At 52.3% G+C, this 17,964-nt stretch overlaps 6 protein-coding genes across 6 annotated transcripts; 5 read left to right on the top strand and 1 right to left on the bottom strand.

Annotated features, from left to right (window-relative positions):
* Position 1: 1 nt before the first annotated feature.
* CCMA1212_003753 (Ankyrin-3) lies at positions 2-5,938 on the bottom strand (the record flags this gene model as incomplete). The annotated part of the gene is made up of 7 exons (XM_073701088.1): positions 2-208; positions 292-4,526; positions 4,596-4,701; positions 4,825-5,151; positions 5,221-5,274; positions 5,340-5,577; positions 5,646-5,938. The coding sequence occupies 7 exons, from the start codon at positions 5,936-5,938 to the stop codon at positions 2-4; spliced, it is 5,460 nt and encodes a 1,819-aa protein (XP_073560147.1).
* A 1,307-nt stretch (positions 5,939-7,245) lies between these two features.
* CCMA1212_003754 (uncharacterized protein) lies at positions 7,246-8,172 on the top strand (the record flags this gene model as incomplete). Its single annotated transcript, XM_073701089.1, has 1 exon — positions 7,246-8,172. The coding sequence occupies one exon, from the start codon at positions 7,246-7,248 to the stop codon at positions 8,170-8,172; it is 927 nt and encodes a 308-aa protein (XP_073560141.1).
* Positions 8,173-9,135: 963 nt separating this feature from the next.
* Positions 9,136-12,417, top strand: CCMA1212_003755 (uncharacterized protein; the record flags this gene model as incomplete). The annotated part of the gene is made up of 4 exons (XM_073701090.1): positions 9,136-10,477; positions 10,570-11,087; positions 11,151-11,684; positions 11,758-12,417. 4 exons carry the CDS (start codon positions 9,136-9,138, stop codon positions 12,415-12,417), a joined length of 3,054 nt encoding a protein of 1,017 aa, XP_073560138.1.
* An 881-nt stretch (positions 12,418-13,298) lies between these two features.
* Positions 13,299-14,003, top strand: CCMA1212_003756 (uncharacterized protein; the record flags this gene model as incomplete). Its single annotated transcript, XM_073701091.1, has 1 exon — positions 13,299-14,003. One exon carries the CDS (start codon positions 13,299-13,301, stop codon positions 14,001-14,003), a length of 705 nt encoding a protein of 234 aa, XP_073560144.1.
* Positions 14,004-15,646: 1,643 nt separating this feature from the next.
* On the top strand, positions 15,647-16,745 carry CCMA1212_003757 (uncharacterized protein; the record flags this gene model as incomplete). The annotated part of the gene is made up of 5 exons (XM_073701092.1): positions 15,647-15,708; positions 15,781-15,888; positions 15,949-16,199; positions 16,276-16,405; positions 16,463-16,745. 5 exons carry the CDS (start codon positions 15,647-15,649, stop codon positions 16,743-16,745), a joined length of 834 nt encoding a protein of 277 aa, XP_073560678.1.
* Positions 16,746-17,292: 547 nt separating this feature from the next.
* On the top strand, positions 17,293-17,514 carry CCMA1212_003758 (uncharacterized protein; the record flags this gene model as incomplete). Its single annotated transcript, XM_073701093.1, has 1 exon — positions 17,293-17,514. The coding sequence occupies one exon, from the start codon at positions 17,293-17,295 to the stop codon at positions 17,512-17,514; it is 222 nt and encodes a 73-aa protein (XP_073560757.1).
* Positions 17,515-17,964: the final 450 nt, after the last annotated feature.

Raw genomic sequence — 17,964 nt, forward strand, 5'->3', positions numbered from 1 at the left:
GTCATTCCGAGTCCGAAGTCGTCGACCCTGAAGATTCCGACGCCGCATCGTCATCCTCCGGCTTATCATCCTCCGTCTCCTCAAACTCCGGCCCCAACTCCTCATACGTGTGCTCAGGTGAGTGAATCAAATCACTACGAGCATGGCACTTCCAACATAGATCAAAGTCCAAGCAATCATTACAGTGATAGCAGAAGCCGTAAATTTTCTATATCAAAGGTCAGCAATGCCAAACTCTCTTGTCCGCTCACATGACCATAAACCAAAGAAGGAAAAGGGGGTGACACTCACAGTTCGGCAGCTATCGCAGGTTTCTCCTCGAGGATTCCCCTTCTTCGTCTTGTCCTCATCAGACTCATCGTCCATACCAGACTTGTTCTTTTTGTTATCCTTGTCATCTGCGGTATCAAGACCGTGCTTCAGCAGCTCTATCACCTCGTCGCTTGCGTCATGGAACCTGGCAATCTTCAAGGGCGTCCACTTTTGCCTTCCAACAGACACTCGCACGAATCGGTCGGCCCCCTTCTCAAGCAAGCGTTTCATCACCTCAATCTGGTCCTGCGGCTCGCCGGCAATGTCCTGATTGAGCCAGTTGCCCACACCGCGAGCCGCCCAGCATAGCGGCGTCCAGCCGTCGATATCCGGTTCGTCAACGGCCTTCTTGTCTGGGAGAAGCGATATGATCTTCTCCACGGCCTGCAGTCTTCCCGGCTGCACAGCCCAATGCAGCGCCGTTCGTCCAGTGTAGTCCTTCGCGGTGATGTGGCCCCCCGCGTCGAGAACCACCTCCAAGTTGTCGATGCCGTGGAAAGCAGCGGAATGGATAGGCATGCGGCCAAATGGATCTCGGAGATCTACAACTGCTCCCTTGTCGAGGAACCACTTGATGATAGTCGGCGTTGCCGCGCAGGCCGCAGCATTGAGGGCATTGCCATTGAGGCCGCCCTCTATCGTCACGTCTGCTCCATGAGCGAGCAGATACTCAACCATCTTGTCGACAATGCGCTCGGTTTCGTCGTCTACGTACGCGAGGCACGCCGCCTGCAGGGGAGTTCCGGCAATTCCATACTCGACGACTTGATTTACATGGGCTCCGTTCTCGACAAGGTACTTGAGAACGTCAAACTTCTGGTATCGGCAAGCTTGGTGAATAGCAGCACCGTCACACCGAGAGCCGAGGTGAATGTCTGCTCCGCGCTTCAGCAAGTACTTGACACGATTCAGCATGCCTCGGTAGGCGGCTATTGTGAGGGGAGTGTCGCCCCTTTTCGTGTCCTGGAGATTGACGTCTGCCCCGGCATTGACCAAGAGCTTGAAGTTTTGTTCTGACACGTCAAACTTGTGGAGAGGCGCATATCCGTCGCCGTCCCGCTGGTTCAAGTGGATGCTCGTCGGATACTCCAGAACAACAGAGAGTGTATCCGACAGAGCAGCGTGGTGTATGATCGGTACGCCATCGGCCGATACATGCATGAGGTTGGCCCCGTGCTCCGCCAATACTCGAACCGCATCTTTAGCGTTTTCCACGACGGCGAAGTATACGGATGTCCGGCCTTCGCTGACGTCGTCTTGGTCGTATGTTGCTTCTATTTCAGCGCCATGCTCCAGGAGCAGCTCTGCGCTTTCGCTGTGGTTGAACCAAGCAGCATACATGAGGCAGCTGAACCCCCCTTTGTTGCTCCTGTTGGGATCGGCCCCCTTTTCGAGCAGGATCCTGACGGTATCGGGGTCTGGCACGGCATAGTACAGAGGAGTCAAGTTGTCTGCGCTCACCTCGTTGACGTTGGCGCCCTTCTCTACCAACAGCTTGGCCAGTTCATCTTCACTGTCGCATGTTGCCATGTATAATGCCGACTGGTTCTGCGAATCCAAAAGATTGACGTCTGCCCCGTGGTCGAGAAGCCGTTGGGTGAATTCCATCTTCTGACCCTTTGTGCAAGCGTGGATGAGTACAGGCGTTCCAGAGGCGTCCTTTGCGTTCACATCGGCATTGTGTTCAAGCAGAAAGTCGAAAACCTCCATTTGCCTCTCACTCGCTTCGTAGTCCGTAATGATCTGGGTAAGGATCGGAGGCTCAATCAGGGGACTGTTGGGGTCTGCGCCGCTGTCAATGAGCATCTGACAAATGTTGAGATGGCCCTTCACCGCGGCATATCGCAAAGCAGTGCCATTAGTGGAAGGGCCGGGAAGATTCGGGTTCGCCCCCTTATCAAGAAGGAGCCTGACGCATTTCTCGTAGCCGTCGTCAATAGCCGCGACGAGAGGCGACCACTTCTCTGGCGGATCATCCATCTTGATGCCCATGTGAGGGTCCGCTCCCATGTCCAGCAAGAGCTTGACGACGTCGTGATGTCCCCATATGCATCCAAAGTAGAGCGTTGTGAAGCCATCCTCGTCCTTGATCTCTATGTCGATCTTGCCCTCTTCAACCAGGATCTTGGCAATTTCTGAATGGCCTTGCCCGGCCACATGATGGATGACAGTTCTGTCCCAACGATGACGCGTTTCCACGTTTGCATTGTGCTTGAGGAGGGTACGGACTACCCCAGCATGGTTGTTCCGAGCTGCTTGGGAGAGCGGTGTTGCTTTGGTAACAGCTGTCCATTCGGTTTCCACCTCAGTAGGAAATCCCAAGTCGAGAATGCGATCGGCGAAGCGTTCAAGGCCTAGCCAAGCTGCTCTGTGAATTAGCAAGGGAGGCCAGGTGGAAGTATCAGGCTTTGGATTTAACGAAATGATGCGATCGAGCATGTTCAGCATCGTGTCCTCATCTCCGTAAGCTGCAGCGGCTTTGATGACATCCATGAGAGCTGATTCGTCCATGTCAAGCCCCTTGGCGAGTGCGAGGACGACCTCAGACTGACCCTTTGAGGCAGCCTCAAGCACGCCCCGGCGTGTATCAGCCTCATCTCGCGCTTCAATAATACCAACCAAGCCAAGTCCGGCGAATATGGGAAATAGAGTATCCAGACAGACAGGATTCCTCGTGATCGGGTTGGAGAGCGCCCAGTAGCCCCTTGCCCAGCTGCTCGCCAAGTCGGTAGATGCGGACTGAGAAAGGATCTTTGACAGCTCCGGCTTGGGGGAGCTGGCAACGAAATGATGCGTCCAAGCCTGGAGAGCATAGGAACACAAGTTTCTTCGGTCTGCAAACGTAGGCGTCTCAAAGGCCTCCGGATCCGTGACGTGGAAGGTATTGCTGATATACTCTTGCACGGCCGGTTGAGAAAGGTATCGGAGGCAGAAGCTTGCAATGTCGAAGTGAGCAGTCTTCTTAATGTCACCCCAGATGAACCGCGACTCCGCAGACTTTTCGCCATTGAGGGCCATGAGAATGTTCCTCAGTCGTGGGTGCCAGATCTTGACCTCGTTATGCTGCACCACGACAATGCCCGCAAGCCATTGCTTGATTTTGGAGAAGAGACTGTCTATCGCTTCTGCATCAGGAGCGACGCGGCCCTTGTCATCCGAACCCATGGACAGGACAGTCGCGAGCTCCCAGACAGTGAGTGGCCGTACAGAGTAGAGAATCCACGTCAGAAGCCGTCGCAGGGTATCCGGCTCAGGGGCATTCTTGAGGACCCAAGCCAACAGCTGTTCCAGATTCCCGTCGTCATCAACCGCTGCGTCTGCGTCGAGCGTCAAGGGTTCAAGCAGGGTCTGGATGGACACTTGGCTGGGCCAGTCTTGCCGTGCTGCTGCTTGTTCCCTAATAACATGCTTGACAAGAGGATCGTATTTCTCAATGTATCTCAGCTGATCTTCAATGAGACTAGGCTCATAGTGAAGCTCAGGTCGTGCTGTGAGCAGGTGCGCCATGTCGTCCTTGGAATCGTCATCGACAATGTTGGTCAAACTATCCTCGCCTGGCTCAGCGTCGAGGTCAACATTCACACACCAAGGTCCGTCAAGCTCCTTCGACAGAGCATCAGGCTTATGGCTTGTGACAACAACCTTCCAAGAGTTCTCACTCGCCTCTGCAAGATAGGCAAAGTTCTCGAGGAACTGCTTCCGCGAGCCCTTGGTACACTCGTCGAAATGGTTGATGACGAACATGACGTGCTCGACTTTCTCGGTGAACCTGAAGCGCTCGAACCAGTAGATGAGATCGTCTTCTGTCCATCCGTGCTCTTCGTGAAACCGGAGAAATGTTGTCTTGATACGGTCGTCCACAGAGGGATAAAAGCACAGGATCTGCGCCAGAAACGTGGCGAGCATGTCTCTGACAGAGTCGCACCTCACATCGTATCTGTCAAAGGAGAAGTAGAGCACTACGCAGTTCTTAATCTTCAGAGCTTGCTCTTCCAAAGTGTAAAAGAGCTGCTCGGCTGTTTCACGGACGCGTTTCGTGCCATGCAGGTACAGCATCTGCGGCCCACGGTGCTGAAGCCAGTCCTTGATATGCTGGGAGTTTTCGATTGTTGCATTGTCGCCTTTTGCGGTCTGCAGTGGAAAGACGGGGGAAGCTAGAGCCAGGATCTCTCTCTCGTATCGCAGTTGCTCTATACTGACCGGAGCACCCACGGCTATGACAGTCGCACGTTAGCTATATGAGAACTATTGCCTTTCGAGGAATCCAGCCAACGGGAGCTCACCTTCTACAAGCTCTTTGACACAGTCCGAGACGGTGGAGTCGTTATCAGGCTCTGGTATTCGCTTTTCCATGGGTATCCCGAGTGTAGCACTGTAAGAGTCAAATGCCTGGAGAACCTGTCAGTTCGCATATCCTGCGCTGACGCAGAGATCTTCTCTCCTTCATCCCCTTAGGTCATGTTTTACCTTGTTTATCTTGGGATAATAATCATGATGATAGTGAACGCTTACTGCGCGGGTGCGGAGAAGGATCTTGGATTCGGCAAACAGGCCGTTAATCTCCATCGCAGCCGCTGCAAATCCGGAAATGGCAGATGCTGAAGGCCGAACAGTTGCGATCCCTGAGTCAAAGCCGGCAAAAAGGAAGCGAGATAGTCTGTCTTCCATGTCGAAGTGGTCAACGCTTCGATGAGGCGAGCCATGAAATACCTGCCAAGTACCTTGGTCAGAACGACAGTGCTTCTCGTTCACGATAAAAGCAGTCAGCCTTACCATGATACGGCTCATTTCTGCAATGTCCAGCCAAGAGTTTGTGTCAAGATTTGCCGCAACGAGAGCCTGATAGCCATCGCATTTTTAGTCTTCGTTACTTCTGATACCGACGGATGCAAAGGAGATTAGACTCACATCCTTGACTATGAGTCCTCCGATGTCATGAGCGACAAAGATAATGAGCCGTTTCTATACGCCTAGTTAGCCAGATCAGGTACGCGGGCTCATACGAGGCTTGTATCGGAAATACAAACTGCTTTTTCATGCCGTCTCCGAGCAGCCAGCGCTCGTAGCAACTTGAGGGCGCAGTTCCGAATGGCCTGACGGCTTCGTCGACCACAAAAGAGCTGCAGTGGCTCGTACTCGAAGCGGAGGATCCTCGTTGGATCAAGTAATTCTGGATAATTTGAGACCCATTCACTGCTGCCGGAACCAGGTCCTGCCCGTGATCCGTCTTCCCAACTTCCATAGACGCCATGGACTACCACGAAGCTGAGAGAAGAGTTAACGCTTGAGTACTGAAGTTCCGCATTCAGCAGACATGATAAAGGGCCACTTACTCTATAGCCATGGAATCTGGAGCAACCTCACCCTCGGTATCCCACGAGACATGAAGGGGTACGGCATCTGGATCTATCTCCTCCTTAGGAGGGTCCGTCCCAGTCTCTTCTCCATCGGCCTCCGTCTTCGAGGACGGGCTCTCTTCTGTTGCGGAGTTTCCATGGCTCTCATCGGCGGTGGTATGTTCTGTGGTAAACTCTTGCTCGACCTCTGGTGCAGCTCCTGGCTCTGGTGACCCGCCCCTTGACGAGTCGGATGAGCTGGAGGACGATGAAGCCTCAGAATCAGACATCTTGAGTTGGACAAGTATACATGCAACCTGTCAAGTGCGAGTCGCTCAAGCTATATCGTGCGTATACGTTTGGCTCCAGAGATTGACAGTCCCAACAGCGGCAAAGTTCAATATGAGGGAGATAGGGCGCAATATTCCCTCCAACAAACTGCGCGAGATATCGAGTGAGCCAGAGCCCTATCCCCCATCCACCATGAGGCGAAATAGCGAGAATGATGGCTTCGACGGCAAATAGCAAAAGAGTTTGAAGCAGGTTGGGGTCAAAAGAATTCTTACTCTGCCAGAGGTACAACAAGCAGGAGAGTCTCCCACCACAGACTGCCCACAACGACGACGAACCCCTCCAGAGGCCACCCAAACTCGCTTGATCAAACCCCAGGCAGGGCTGAAGGACGATGCAGGCACTCGACTTGGGGGGGTTCACAAGTACCTCAGAAGTACTCCCCCGAAGATCTGACATGCATATTTCCTACTCCGTTTCTGCGACATGTTGCTGGCTCGCTCGCTGCAAAGGATCTGACGATCCATCAGCTGAGCCAGTATGGACTCTGCGTTTCACAGAGGGGCTGTGCATGTCTTCTGCAGGACAGAGCCTCATCGTTTCTGCGCACTGTGCCTTTCTCCGGGCCGTCCCATGTTGAACGGAGGAGGAGGATGGCGCTAAAGAAGCAGGATTGGAGACCCCTGACCCCTGTTTGGCATACTCCATAGTTGCTCGATATCGCAGTTGAAGCCATATCGACCAATCGAGTGAAATTAGGCAGTGACGAGTGTTCCGTGGTCGGTACTATCTTGGGCCGCAACTGTAGTATGAAAGAGAGTTGTTGTAACAGCCGTCTTGCCGCTTCGAAAGGAAAGCAACCAGCACGTCAGCGGACAAGGGTCCCTTATGTGAACCAATGTAAGGCTGGAGCAATGGAAATCTCTGAGTCATTTTCCCAATACCGAAGGGAGAGAGTACTGAAGATGGTGGGATCATCTCGAGTCCTACAAGCGGTCCAACCGACGCTATTCGCGACACTATCATCTCACCCGCAACCTCGTGATGCATGCAACATGCATGTGCGCACGAAAGTGGTACGAATGCGCCTTGTATTAAGCCCAACTGCAAGTAAGAACATGGGGTGGATTTGGATTGTCTTTCTTGGCTACAACTTTCATACCTTATGAATACCATATCTCGACCCCCCTTATCTTTTCGTAGCAATGTTCAATTACACCAGTGACCGATCCCTTCCTTCTTTTTTGCCCAGGATCAGCGCAATACTTTCACAAAATACTGCAAAGCAATCACAACTGAGTCAGCCATGGATCGCGACGTGAACAACGATCAAATCTCAGACGACGAAATAGACAATGACGAGCTCGTCGACTCAGACTTTGACGAAGATCTCGAGGAAACATCTATAAGCATCGGACTGAACAAGACGGGCGAGCGTGGCAGCGGCTACCACACGCGCAACGACCCTTCCAACAAATACCAGCGGCAAACCGTGACAGAACGCCGAGGCATCATCGAAGTCCGCTGCAAGTCTCGAGACGTCATCCACGGCGTTCTGTCCGAAGAAACGGGCGAAAACGCGACGCTTCTCGTGTACGACTTTTACCTCGACACAACTCGAAAATCACGGCGAATCGTATCTGCCTCTCTCGAGTTCGAGTTTGGAAACTCCGTCCCCGGAGTCCCAGCGCCGCAGGTCCAAGCCATTGCGCCCGCAGGACGAATCACTCTGCTGCGTTCGACCCAGGAGGAATCCGTCACTCAAGGCGCCGAGGTCAACGCAGGCGTGGCCGAGTTCGGTGCAAACGCCGGCGGCAAAGTCAGCTGGGAGAAGACAGTGAGCCGCACCACGAGCGACGACGCCCGCGTGACGGGCCACATCTTCAGCGACGACTATGGCAAGGGCGTGGGCGCCAGTTGGACCGTCCACGAGAACTCGACGATCAAGTCCGGCACGCCGAGCTTCTTGCGGTGCGCGATCCTGCTCAATCGCGGGTTTGACGACAATCAGTTTCAGTGTAAGGTGAGGATCAAGGTCGAGGCGGACTGGAAGTCGGAAATGGGCCGCTTGTTTGGTTCGACGCCGCCGGACGACCCTGTTTTGTTTGATCCTGATATGCCGCCTACTAATAAGCTGCGCAAGTATGACACGGAGAATCTGGGGTCGATTGATTTGGATGAGTTTGTGGATATTGTCTTTGACAAGCAGTTGAAGAAGAAGGACGCGTCATAGGTGGATTGATCACCAGCATCACCAGACAATGCTTTAGACGATTAATTATCAGATATTGCATGCAGTGAGTTGTGTTAGTCAAGAATCGTCCACGCCGTATCATGTTGAAGGTCCCTCGTGTTAGACAACCCAATTAGCACGGGTAGACAACGAAGCTCAGACCTTCTCATCAATAGATCAACAGTTTGTGTCGTGTTGCAATTGAAGCCTTTCACCCATCGTCTCTACCTCCCCATCCCGGAAGGAATTTCCCACCTGGGAACCGTTGCCTTGAGAACTCCGACGCCTTTGCCGCAAGTGCGCAAATGCTGGCACGGAAACGCCTCCACGAGAACGACTGTTGACCAACCACCCAAGAAACAAACGCGGCCGGGCAACCAGGGGTTCAGCTTTAGTCCCTCAGGTCCGTGTAAATCCTCTCCAGCGCAAACTGTAGCGCTGACTGGACTGAACATTCCCTGTCAAGTGTGTCAAGTCTTGTCTTTCAACAAGTCGGAGGATGGCAACCCGAAGAAATCCACGCAAAAGCTCTCTTTATAGAAATATGCTCACGGCTCTATGGCTGCCTAACTATTAATAATAGAGTTGATACCTGTATAGACTTGTCATGAAAAAAAGCACAGGCACACCTCTCTGCAGCTCTCGAAATGACAATATTGAGGCACGAACTGCGAGTACTTCGACTCTACTTGACAGCCCTGTCGAAGGATCAGGTGGAGCAACCACAGCCGCACCCCAAGACTCGCCTAGGCAATGCTACCGTGAGATATCCCAGTCCATGCGAGGCACCAAGAAGAGGGGCCGTGATTGGGGGCCGAAGTTGGTAATCGCGGCTCAAACCTGCATTGTCCGGTGTTGAGAGCGAACCTGCACCGTACAGTAACTGATGGCTCTTTTTGCAAGTCTCCAACTCGCCGTCCTTCTAATTCCCTTTGTACAACGTGCATGCCGAAAGTTTGAACCATGAGTCCCCTAATTGACGACGAAGAGAGGGGTGCTGGGTCTCTGGCACCGGAAGATGAAATTGAAAAGGCAGAGTCTAAAGCTGGCGACGACTCGAGCGATGAAGAGTCTGACAGCGACGAAGAAGAGGGAGAGGTGACGAATCGAGGCGGAAAGCCTGTCAAGGAACTTCTCGAAGACGTTCTGAAGGGCATCCAAGATGGAACCAGGGACCTCACAAACGAGAGCCAGCTCAAGTCGTTCAAGGCCAGTGGCGGCGATGGCCATTACCTGGCGTCCAACACAGCAGACTCTCGCCAGCCGACGGCTTTGCACATCATGGCCGCCATGGACAAGAAAGAGTTGCCCAAGCTGGACGGCAGGATGGAGCCGCTCATCAGGTTCTTGGTGGAACATGAGAACGATCTCCTCAGAATACAGGACCGGTCCGGCCATACGCCGCTCTTCCTGGCCATTGAAGCCAAGAAGGAGAAGATGGTGCAGTGGATGTGCGACGCTCACCCAAAGATTAGCGACATCCTGGACATATCCAGCAATGACAAGGATAAGATGAACTGTCTTCACATCGGCATCGACAAGAGAGTAAAGTTCCTGGATCTTCTCATCGACAAAGCAGAGCCCGCGACTCTGGCGGCCAAAGACGGAGACGGAAACACGCCGCTCCATCTTGCCGTTGAGTACAAAAAGTGCAAAAAGGAGCAGCTGGACGTTATCCAAAAGATCATTGCCAAAAGCGACGCCGCCGTGCAGCGCTCTCACAACGGCGACTTCAACAATGACGGATTATCACCGTATCTTCATCACAGAGAGAGCTGCCGGAAAGCCCTGGCCAGGGCAAAGGAGAAGGAAAGGAAAAGCGCCAAAGATGAAAAGGCACGTGAAAAGGGCCTTCGCGCTCGTCCGGACGGCGGTGATGCCGATGCCTCGAGGCCAAACAAAGAGACGGCCCCAAAGCCTCAGGGACTTGCAGGACCTGCGGCTCCTGGCGAGCAGGGTCCGGATCCCAGCAGCCGCCCGGACAAGAGGCCCAACATTCAAATCGACTCGTCTCGTACGAAATATGGAGGAAAATCACAGCCTATAGGGAATGTGAACTCGCCGGCAGTGGCGACAGCACCCCAGCTTATGGCCAGGGACGAAAAGACGCCAGCCTCGCGCCCGAATGAAGGACTCGCGGTGAAGCCAACTGCGGACGCCAGATCGGTTACAGATAGTGGTCACAAGTCCAGGATTGATGAAGCAACTCTCAAGGGCGTAGAGCGCCTTCTGAAGCTACACTACCTTCGTTCGCGCAGTTACAATGCCGCCATGGAGATTCTGTATGGACGCAATACTACTTCAGGTGAGAAACGGAAGATACCTCCCCAGCGGACAATGCATTGCTTGACAGGAGAAAACGTGGATATGAACTATACTGACGTGCTCTTGCAAAAGACTATGAGCTGTATTTCGACTTATCAGGACACGCAATCATCACCCAGACCGAACTGGAAAATCTCTCGTCCAAGCTCAAGTTTGAAGACATTCTCCAATACGTGGCTATTCCAAGGCTCAACGTAGAGGTGAACATGAACACCGCAAACAGCAAGCGATCTCGAGGGTCTGGCCGTTCCCAGAAGCAGGACGGCGATGGCCGAAGAGATTTATGCTACATCTTTGACCGCTTGAGGAAGAAGGGTGTCAAGACCATCCTCAAGGTCATCATTGACGACTCGATGACACCGGCACACAGTGACGAGGCCATAGAAGACGCCTTGAAGTTCATGGACGTCGAGATTTGGGACTGGAAACGGACGGATCTGTGCTCTGAGGTCATCTGCAGAGTGGCGTCCAAAGCTCGAGAAGTCAACCTATACTGGAGCGGCAATAACGCAGTGCTCAGGGGGTGGAGCGAAGAGGGAGGCTTGAAGAAGCTCGGAGAACTCAAAACAGTACATCTTCATATACAGCAGGTATGATCCCGTCAACTTCCATCAACCACTTAGAGGACTAGCCAACTGATTTCGACTTCCCAGGGTCTCGAATCACACAGTCGCACGAAGCAGAATGTCGAGGACTTTTGCGATCGCATGAAGAAGCTCTGCCCCGACGTCACCGTACACAAAGAGTGGCCCGTCGTTCAAAAAGACCTCATGGATGCCAACGCTCTCGCAGCCGGCGACCAAGCCGAGCACTCAACCAAGCACGAGTGGCTCCAGTGTATGAAGGAGTTCAAGAGGCTGCTCTTCGACGCAGAGCGTAGTTACTTTGATCGTGGAAACGTCAAAGTCGACGAGAGCATTGAAGAGCCCATCAAAGTCGCCCTCATTGACGATGGCGTGGACGTCAAGGATCTGGAATTCAACTTCATTGGAGGGCGGACATTTTGCACGCGAGACGAGAAGCATAACCTCAATGATCCTTACTATGTGTCCAGCACGGGACATGGAACGATCATGGCGAGGCAGATTCAATCTTTGTGTCCTCGGGCGCAGTTTTACATCCTGAGGTTGGAAGATCATGCTTCGGAGGAGGGCAGCAGGCAGATTACGGCCAAGAGTGCCGCTCTAGTATGTCCCATGTCCCCCCCATCCCACTTGAGTTGCCTCTTTTGCTCTCTTACAAGTTCTGACCATCATCTAGGCTATCAGGGCAGCGGTGAGGAAAAAGGTGCACATCATCTCCATGTCCTGGACGATCGATCCTCCCGAAGACGAAGAAGAGAGGCGCTTCCTCGACGCGGCCATTGTCGAAGCCGCCAACGCCGACATCCTCATGTTCTGCTCCGCTAGCGACAAGGGCGCCAAGCAGAACCTGACGTATCCCTCCAAGGCAACGACCAAGATCTTCACCATTGGCGCGGCGACGGCTTCCGGGGCGGCAGACTCCTGGGTCGGCAACCTGGGCAACATCAACTTCATCTTCCCTGGCACAAAGGTCGAGATGGATGGGCCACGGTCAGGTACCGACACGTCGTCACGAGAAGTCACTGGCTCTTCGGTGGCGACAGCCCTCGCCGCGGGTCTTGCGGCCCTCGTGCTGTACTGCGTGCAGATACGATTGTATTTGGCGACGGATCAGGAGAAGCAGAAGGCGCGACGGGATTTCCAGCTGTTGAAGAAGCACGAGCACATGATGAAGGCGCTCAAGGACATTGGCACGACGGAGGAGAGCAACCACAAGTTTATCGAGGTGTGGGAGGTGTTTGGGAAGAAGGTGGAGGAGAAGGAGAGGTATGATCAGGATAGATGGCTGGATTTGATTGCTGATGTGGGCACGATCCTGTGCAGGAAGATTGGTTAGATGAGAGTTGATATCGACTCAGATGTATGTCGAGGAGTTGCGAGATGAAGAAACAATCAACGGCTGCACGTTGAATGGATGACTGGCTCAGCATTTCCGTGTTTTGAACATCACTTTGGCCCAGTCTAACCTAGTCCATGCTAATAATAAGCCGATGAAGCCATCTCGCCAATAAGACGGCCCTTGTATTACCCCGTCTTACTGACACGGCATCCCCATCTGTGCATCTCCTCCCACATAGCGCAGCCCTACGAGATACAGCAGAAATGGCCAAAGAAATGAGCGCGAGGGTTGCCAGATTCGGAAGCCGTTTATTTACGAGCGACTGTCATTCGCCCGACAATTTGCGCCGGTTCGCGCGTCAGGAACCCGCAGAATGAGCCGCTCTGGAGACTATTCTTAGAACGCTGTCGATGCTGAACTTGACTCGTTATGGATAGCTGAACATGATCGTGCCTTGAAGATCTCCTTTATGGGAAATTGGCATGTATGAGGTCCGGGGTTGTAGGATCCTCGACGAAAATGGTCTTCAGCCGCAAAGACCGCCTTGATCCCATTTGGCAGCTTACTCCTGTAAGCATTTTTGCGTTCCTGGAGAAGGATCATGACTTCGTGGGCATCAACGCAATCCAGTACTTACATGTCCGGAAATAGAATCTTAGACATCTCAAGACTCGATTACCCTCGCACAGCTTCCTCAGATTAGGCACCCAATGAGGCGAGAAGGAGAGCTCTCAGGCCGAAAGAAAGAATTATAAAAGACAATCATATCCTCCCCTTGACATCAAGTCATCACCTTCGATAACATTCACCCTTCAAGCACCTACAGCTATCAAGGCTACTCTGCTCTACCGGGCCATCAACCTACAAACCTCATCAACATGAAGTTCACCGCCATCATCGCACTGGCCTTGGCCTCCCTCTCCGTCAACGCCTACCCCATCACAGGCGAAACCGTCAACTGCCGCTCCGGCCCAGGCACCAGCTTCTCCATCAAAAAGACGTACAAGAAGAGCCAAGACGTCTCCGTGACCTGCCAGACCTCGGGCACCAGCGTCAACGGCAACTCCATCTGGGACAAGACCTCGGACGGCTGCTACGTCGCCGACTACTACGTCAAGACCGGCTCCAGCAGCTACGTGACCAAGAAGTGCGACGCAGCCCCCAAGCCCCCGAGCGGCGGCTCCAAGATCCCCGGCCCCATGACCAACGACTACCCGTACAAGAACCAGTGCGGCCCCGTCGACAAGTGGGCGTACTTCAAGTGCCAGTGCACCAGCTTCGTCGCCTGGCGCATCAACGAGCGCCTGGGCATCAAGTTCACCAACCAGTACAAGGGCACCAACTGGGGCAACGCGAACACCTGGGATGAGGCCGCGCGCCGGACCGGCGTCGTGGTCAACAACAAGCCCGTGCCGGGATGCATTGCCCAGTCCAACGCCGGCAGGGCGGGACATGTTGCTTGGGTGTCCAAGGTTGATGGTGACAAGGTTACGATTGAGGAGTATAACTGGGCTCATCCTGAGGGATACGGCACTCGCACGGTGGCCAAGAGCAGCTTCAACTACATCCACGTCAAGGTGTGATTTGGATGATGTTTGATTTGCCAGCTATGGTAGAGTGATACTCAGAGTCGGAAGGGGTGGAGAGTTTTACTTCTTATCAGATGGATTATAGAGTCTATATACTTATTTATAAATTTGTTTCCTTCGAAAGTAGTGTATATTTTCGGGAAGAGACTTGTATAACGTTTAGGTGAGTGACACCATGAGCCCTTCAACCTCGAACCAGGCGGCTTCGGGATACACCGATTAACTTGGTATCATGAACCATGGATACTATTGGTCTTCCCTCTGCTAGGTACCTTTGCATGCTCAGTATGTCGAATGTCACACGCATACACGTATTGTCTCATTTTCTTTTCGACCATCATTGTCACCCCAGCTGAGCGGATCTCGGACATGCTCAGGATCATTCGAATATCCTCTGCTGGAAGTTTATGTTCCCAGTATCGTCAAGAGTACATACCACCTTCTTCAAGTCACGCAAAGAGCCTGGTCATACGAACAGCCGCAACACTTCACCGAGTCTATGATACTCAGCCTTATCGTGGCTCAACCCGGCGCTCCGCTGATAACTTCCACCACCAAGCAAAAAGCCCCTCCGGCACAGGCCAACTACTGCAATAGCCGTCACTGGCCTACTTGCATGATAATCAAAATCAGTCGCCTGTTACTCATCAGTACGATCAATCAATGCAGTTCACCACCTCAGCTGGGTCGTGACACAACTTCCCGAATAAGCTCAGATGGAAGAAAAGGAAATATCGCCCCAGGCCAGTCACCTGTCGAGGAGAGTATATGTGGTTTCACAACCATCCCCAGCTGACTCTCGTTGACGTAAATACCTTGTTTTTCTCCCTACTTAGACTTTCGGTGACACAATCACTCGCGTTCAACCCATCAATTTCATGGACAAATTCATAAGGCCGCATACAGCCAATGCCCGAATAGCTGCGGTTACGGATCCTGTCAATCTCAACCTTGGTCTTACAGATCTCAGCAATTCTTGTTCTTGCCATCGAATGTCTCAGACAGTAATGTCCCGATGGACTTGTGAACAATGTTGCTCAGCTGCTGTCAATGCCGCCACCACACTACCGTGCCGTGTCAACCCGTCATTCAACCACTCCCTCGGCGGCTATTCTTCCATTGGACGTTTCCAATTTGCCATCATCCATCCCTGCTTCTCCGCCTATTGTCTTGGAAGCTAAGCTATTGAGTTTCCGGATTAGTAGCTGCTGTCGTTCAGGACTAACTATTGTCAACCGAGGCGAATTGTATGAATGACAACGGTCAACGGTGTAAGAGAACTCCACTCTCCGCAAACAAGGCCTGGCTCCAAACAAAGTGTCTCAATGATTGATATGATCAGGACCTATGAACTACTCAGCTTGCCTCCGCCAGGCACGCGGTCAATCGCCACTTTCGATCCTCCCAGTTGACCATCTGGCTGGATCAAGATGTGGTCGAGAAGCGTGACCCTTGCGTTGCTTCTCCAACTAGTCTTGGAACTAGGACGTGCGACAAGGAGTTTATATGAACGGCTGTTCCCTATACTTCTGGGAGACACGAGAGATGAAGTATATCTTGGTCTGATTTGCTGTGACACCATCTATACACCTCTTTAGCCTTCTACATCTTGACTTTGAGCAAAGTCTTCCAACACCATGGGTAGCATCGGCCACGGCGAAAACTACATCCTTGGTAGGAACTTGGTCGAGAGTATGAGGTAAATAGCACTCTTTACCCCTTCCGCCACTACCGGAAAAGTACAAGCATCGATTGTCTAACGTGGAAACAGACTCGATGCCCAACACTTCTTGTTCCGACTCCAAAACGGCTACACCATTGATCCTCGAATCCCTATCGGACCGGACACCAAGATTGCAGAGATGGGCACAGGAACGGGGTTAGTTCAGTTATTGAGAGATGGCGAATCTTCTGCTCTTCTGACTGGATGATGTGACAGTATCTGGCTGCTCGATGTAGCCTCCCAGGTTCCTTCAACCGTTCAACTGCACGGCTTCGACATCTCAGACGAACAGTTTCCCCACCAGTCCAGCCTACCGACCAACATGAAGTTAAGCATCATGGATGCTTTCGCGGAAGTCCCTGAAAAGCACCGCGGCAAATACGACATTGTCCACATGCGACTTTGGTGCGCCATCGTTCAGGACGGAGACCCGTCTGCCTTGATTCGACACGCAACCCAATTGCTGAGTATGTACATCCTTCTGGAAGTGTGGTGTGGTTTCTTCACTCTTCTGCCGGCATATTCTAATTCACGGTTAAAAAGAGCCCGGCGGCTACCTGCAATGGGAAGATGTCAATTCCAGCCCACGACACATGGTCATTAGAGGCGCCGAGGTCGAGGCCCTGTACTCATACTTTGCCCGAATTCACAAAGCACTCGGCATCGAACTCTCGTAAGCCACATCTTGCGCATCCTGATCAAAAGAAAGCGACTCATGAAGAATGTTTAGGTGGCTCGCAGACCTCCCCACCCATGCAAAGAATGCCGGCCTCGATGTGCTGCAGTTCAAGATGAAATCCTGGTCGCAACCCTGTGTTCCGATTGCCACCAAGACATTTCTTATGGTTCACAATGGGTTTTTGGACGCTGCATACAGAGTCGGTCTTCCTTTCTTGCCTCCTCGTGAGGAGGCCGATAACATGCTGGCTAGGGCACTCAATGCTGTGAAGAACGGAGGAGCATATCGCTGCACTCCGCTGAGTCTGTTGGCGCAGAAACCTCTTTCTTCATGAACTTATACGCTCTCATAGTTGAGACTTTTGCAGCAGCCTCACGTATATGTATCTTTTCTTCACTTTCAGCAAAAGACACCCTAATATCATCAATTTGCGATGGATGTGTTTACCTTTCATACACGGGTTTTGAGAAAGAACGACTAATGGATCGTACAAGACATGATGGAATATTCTCTGAAAAGAATTGCATACAATGAGACTATGGAAACAAAGGAGGCCTTGTCCGACAGCCCGCTGCGGGAAGGGATTGCTTGAATAGCAATCTTGAACTGTTTTTGAAAGAAAACACATGTCCCGTAGAGTGAGCGTTAAGTTAGCATACAAGTCCAACATTTACGATGTCAAGATGGAATATTTTGTCGTTTTCACTACGGCTCCTCAGACTCCCTTTGAGAGGTTGGTGACTTACAACATTCCCAACCTGAAGGCCTGCAACGAGTGCCTCTGTGCTACTGTGTAAGTCTAAAGATATCTCCATGGTATAACAACGGAGTCGCTAACAACTCCATTCGGTTGGACCCCTGATGGCTACGGCCAGCAGAACATGTACATGGCCCCCCACAAGTGCAAGATCATCAACCCCAACGGCGGCCAGCAACCCAAGACTCCCTCTCTGCTTCCCGGTCCCACCGTCAGGGGACCCAAGCAGATGATTGCTGCTTTCCAGGCCGAGGGAAACAATGTCCAGTGGAAGAGTGGTCAGCAGGTGCCCACTTACACTTCTCGTATGGGTTTCACGGCTGGTGCCCAGACCGACATCTTCTGAGAGTTTGGACATGTGACATCTTTTCATGGTAAATCATATGGGGCATTCACGTCATCACTCTAGTTGAGTGCTAGATCTGTTGCACGGCTCACATTCACGATGCGACTCGTCTATAGTCACCCTATTCATATAGAGACAATGTACATACGCTTGGCTTTCTACCAACATATCAGTTCGGCCCGCGAATCCCAGAACAGTTGATACGCGTTCATTTGTCAGCCGGTCAGTATCCTGTATCCACGAAGAAACGTGATGTCCAGGCGTTTGCTGAGCATCAAACACCACATGCGAAATTGCGTACTTCGTACTTGTTTTCTGTGATGTCTTTGGCCGGACTGTAGACTCACTCGCAACTTGAAGTGCTTTACGATCGTATGTTAGTCCAATGTAGCGTTTATTGTATACATATTGTCTCAATAGAGCTACCTCATCACGTAGTATGCAAGTTGG

This window comes from Trichoderma ghanense (genome assembly GCF_004382785.1).
Source record: "Trichoderma ghanense strain CCMA-1212 chromosome Unknown scaffold_3, whole genome shotgun sequence".
NCBI classification, from domain to species: domain Eukaryota; kingdom Fungi; phylum Ascomycota; class Sordariomycetes; order Hypocreales; family Hypocreaceae; genus Trichoderma; species Trichoderma ghanense.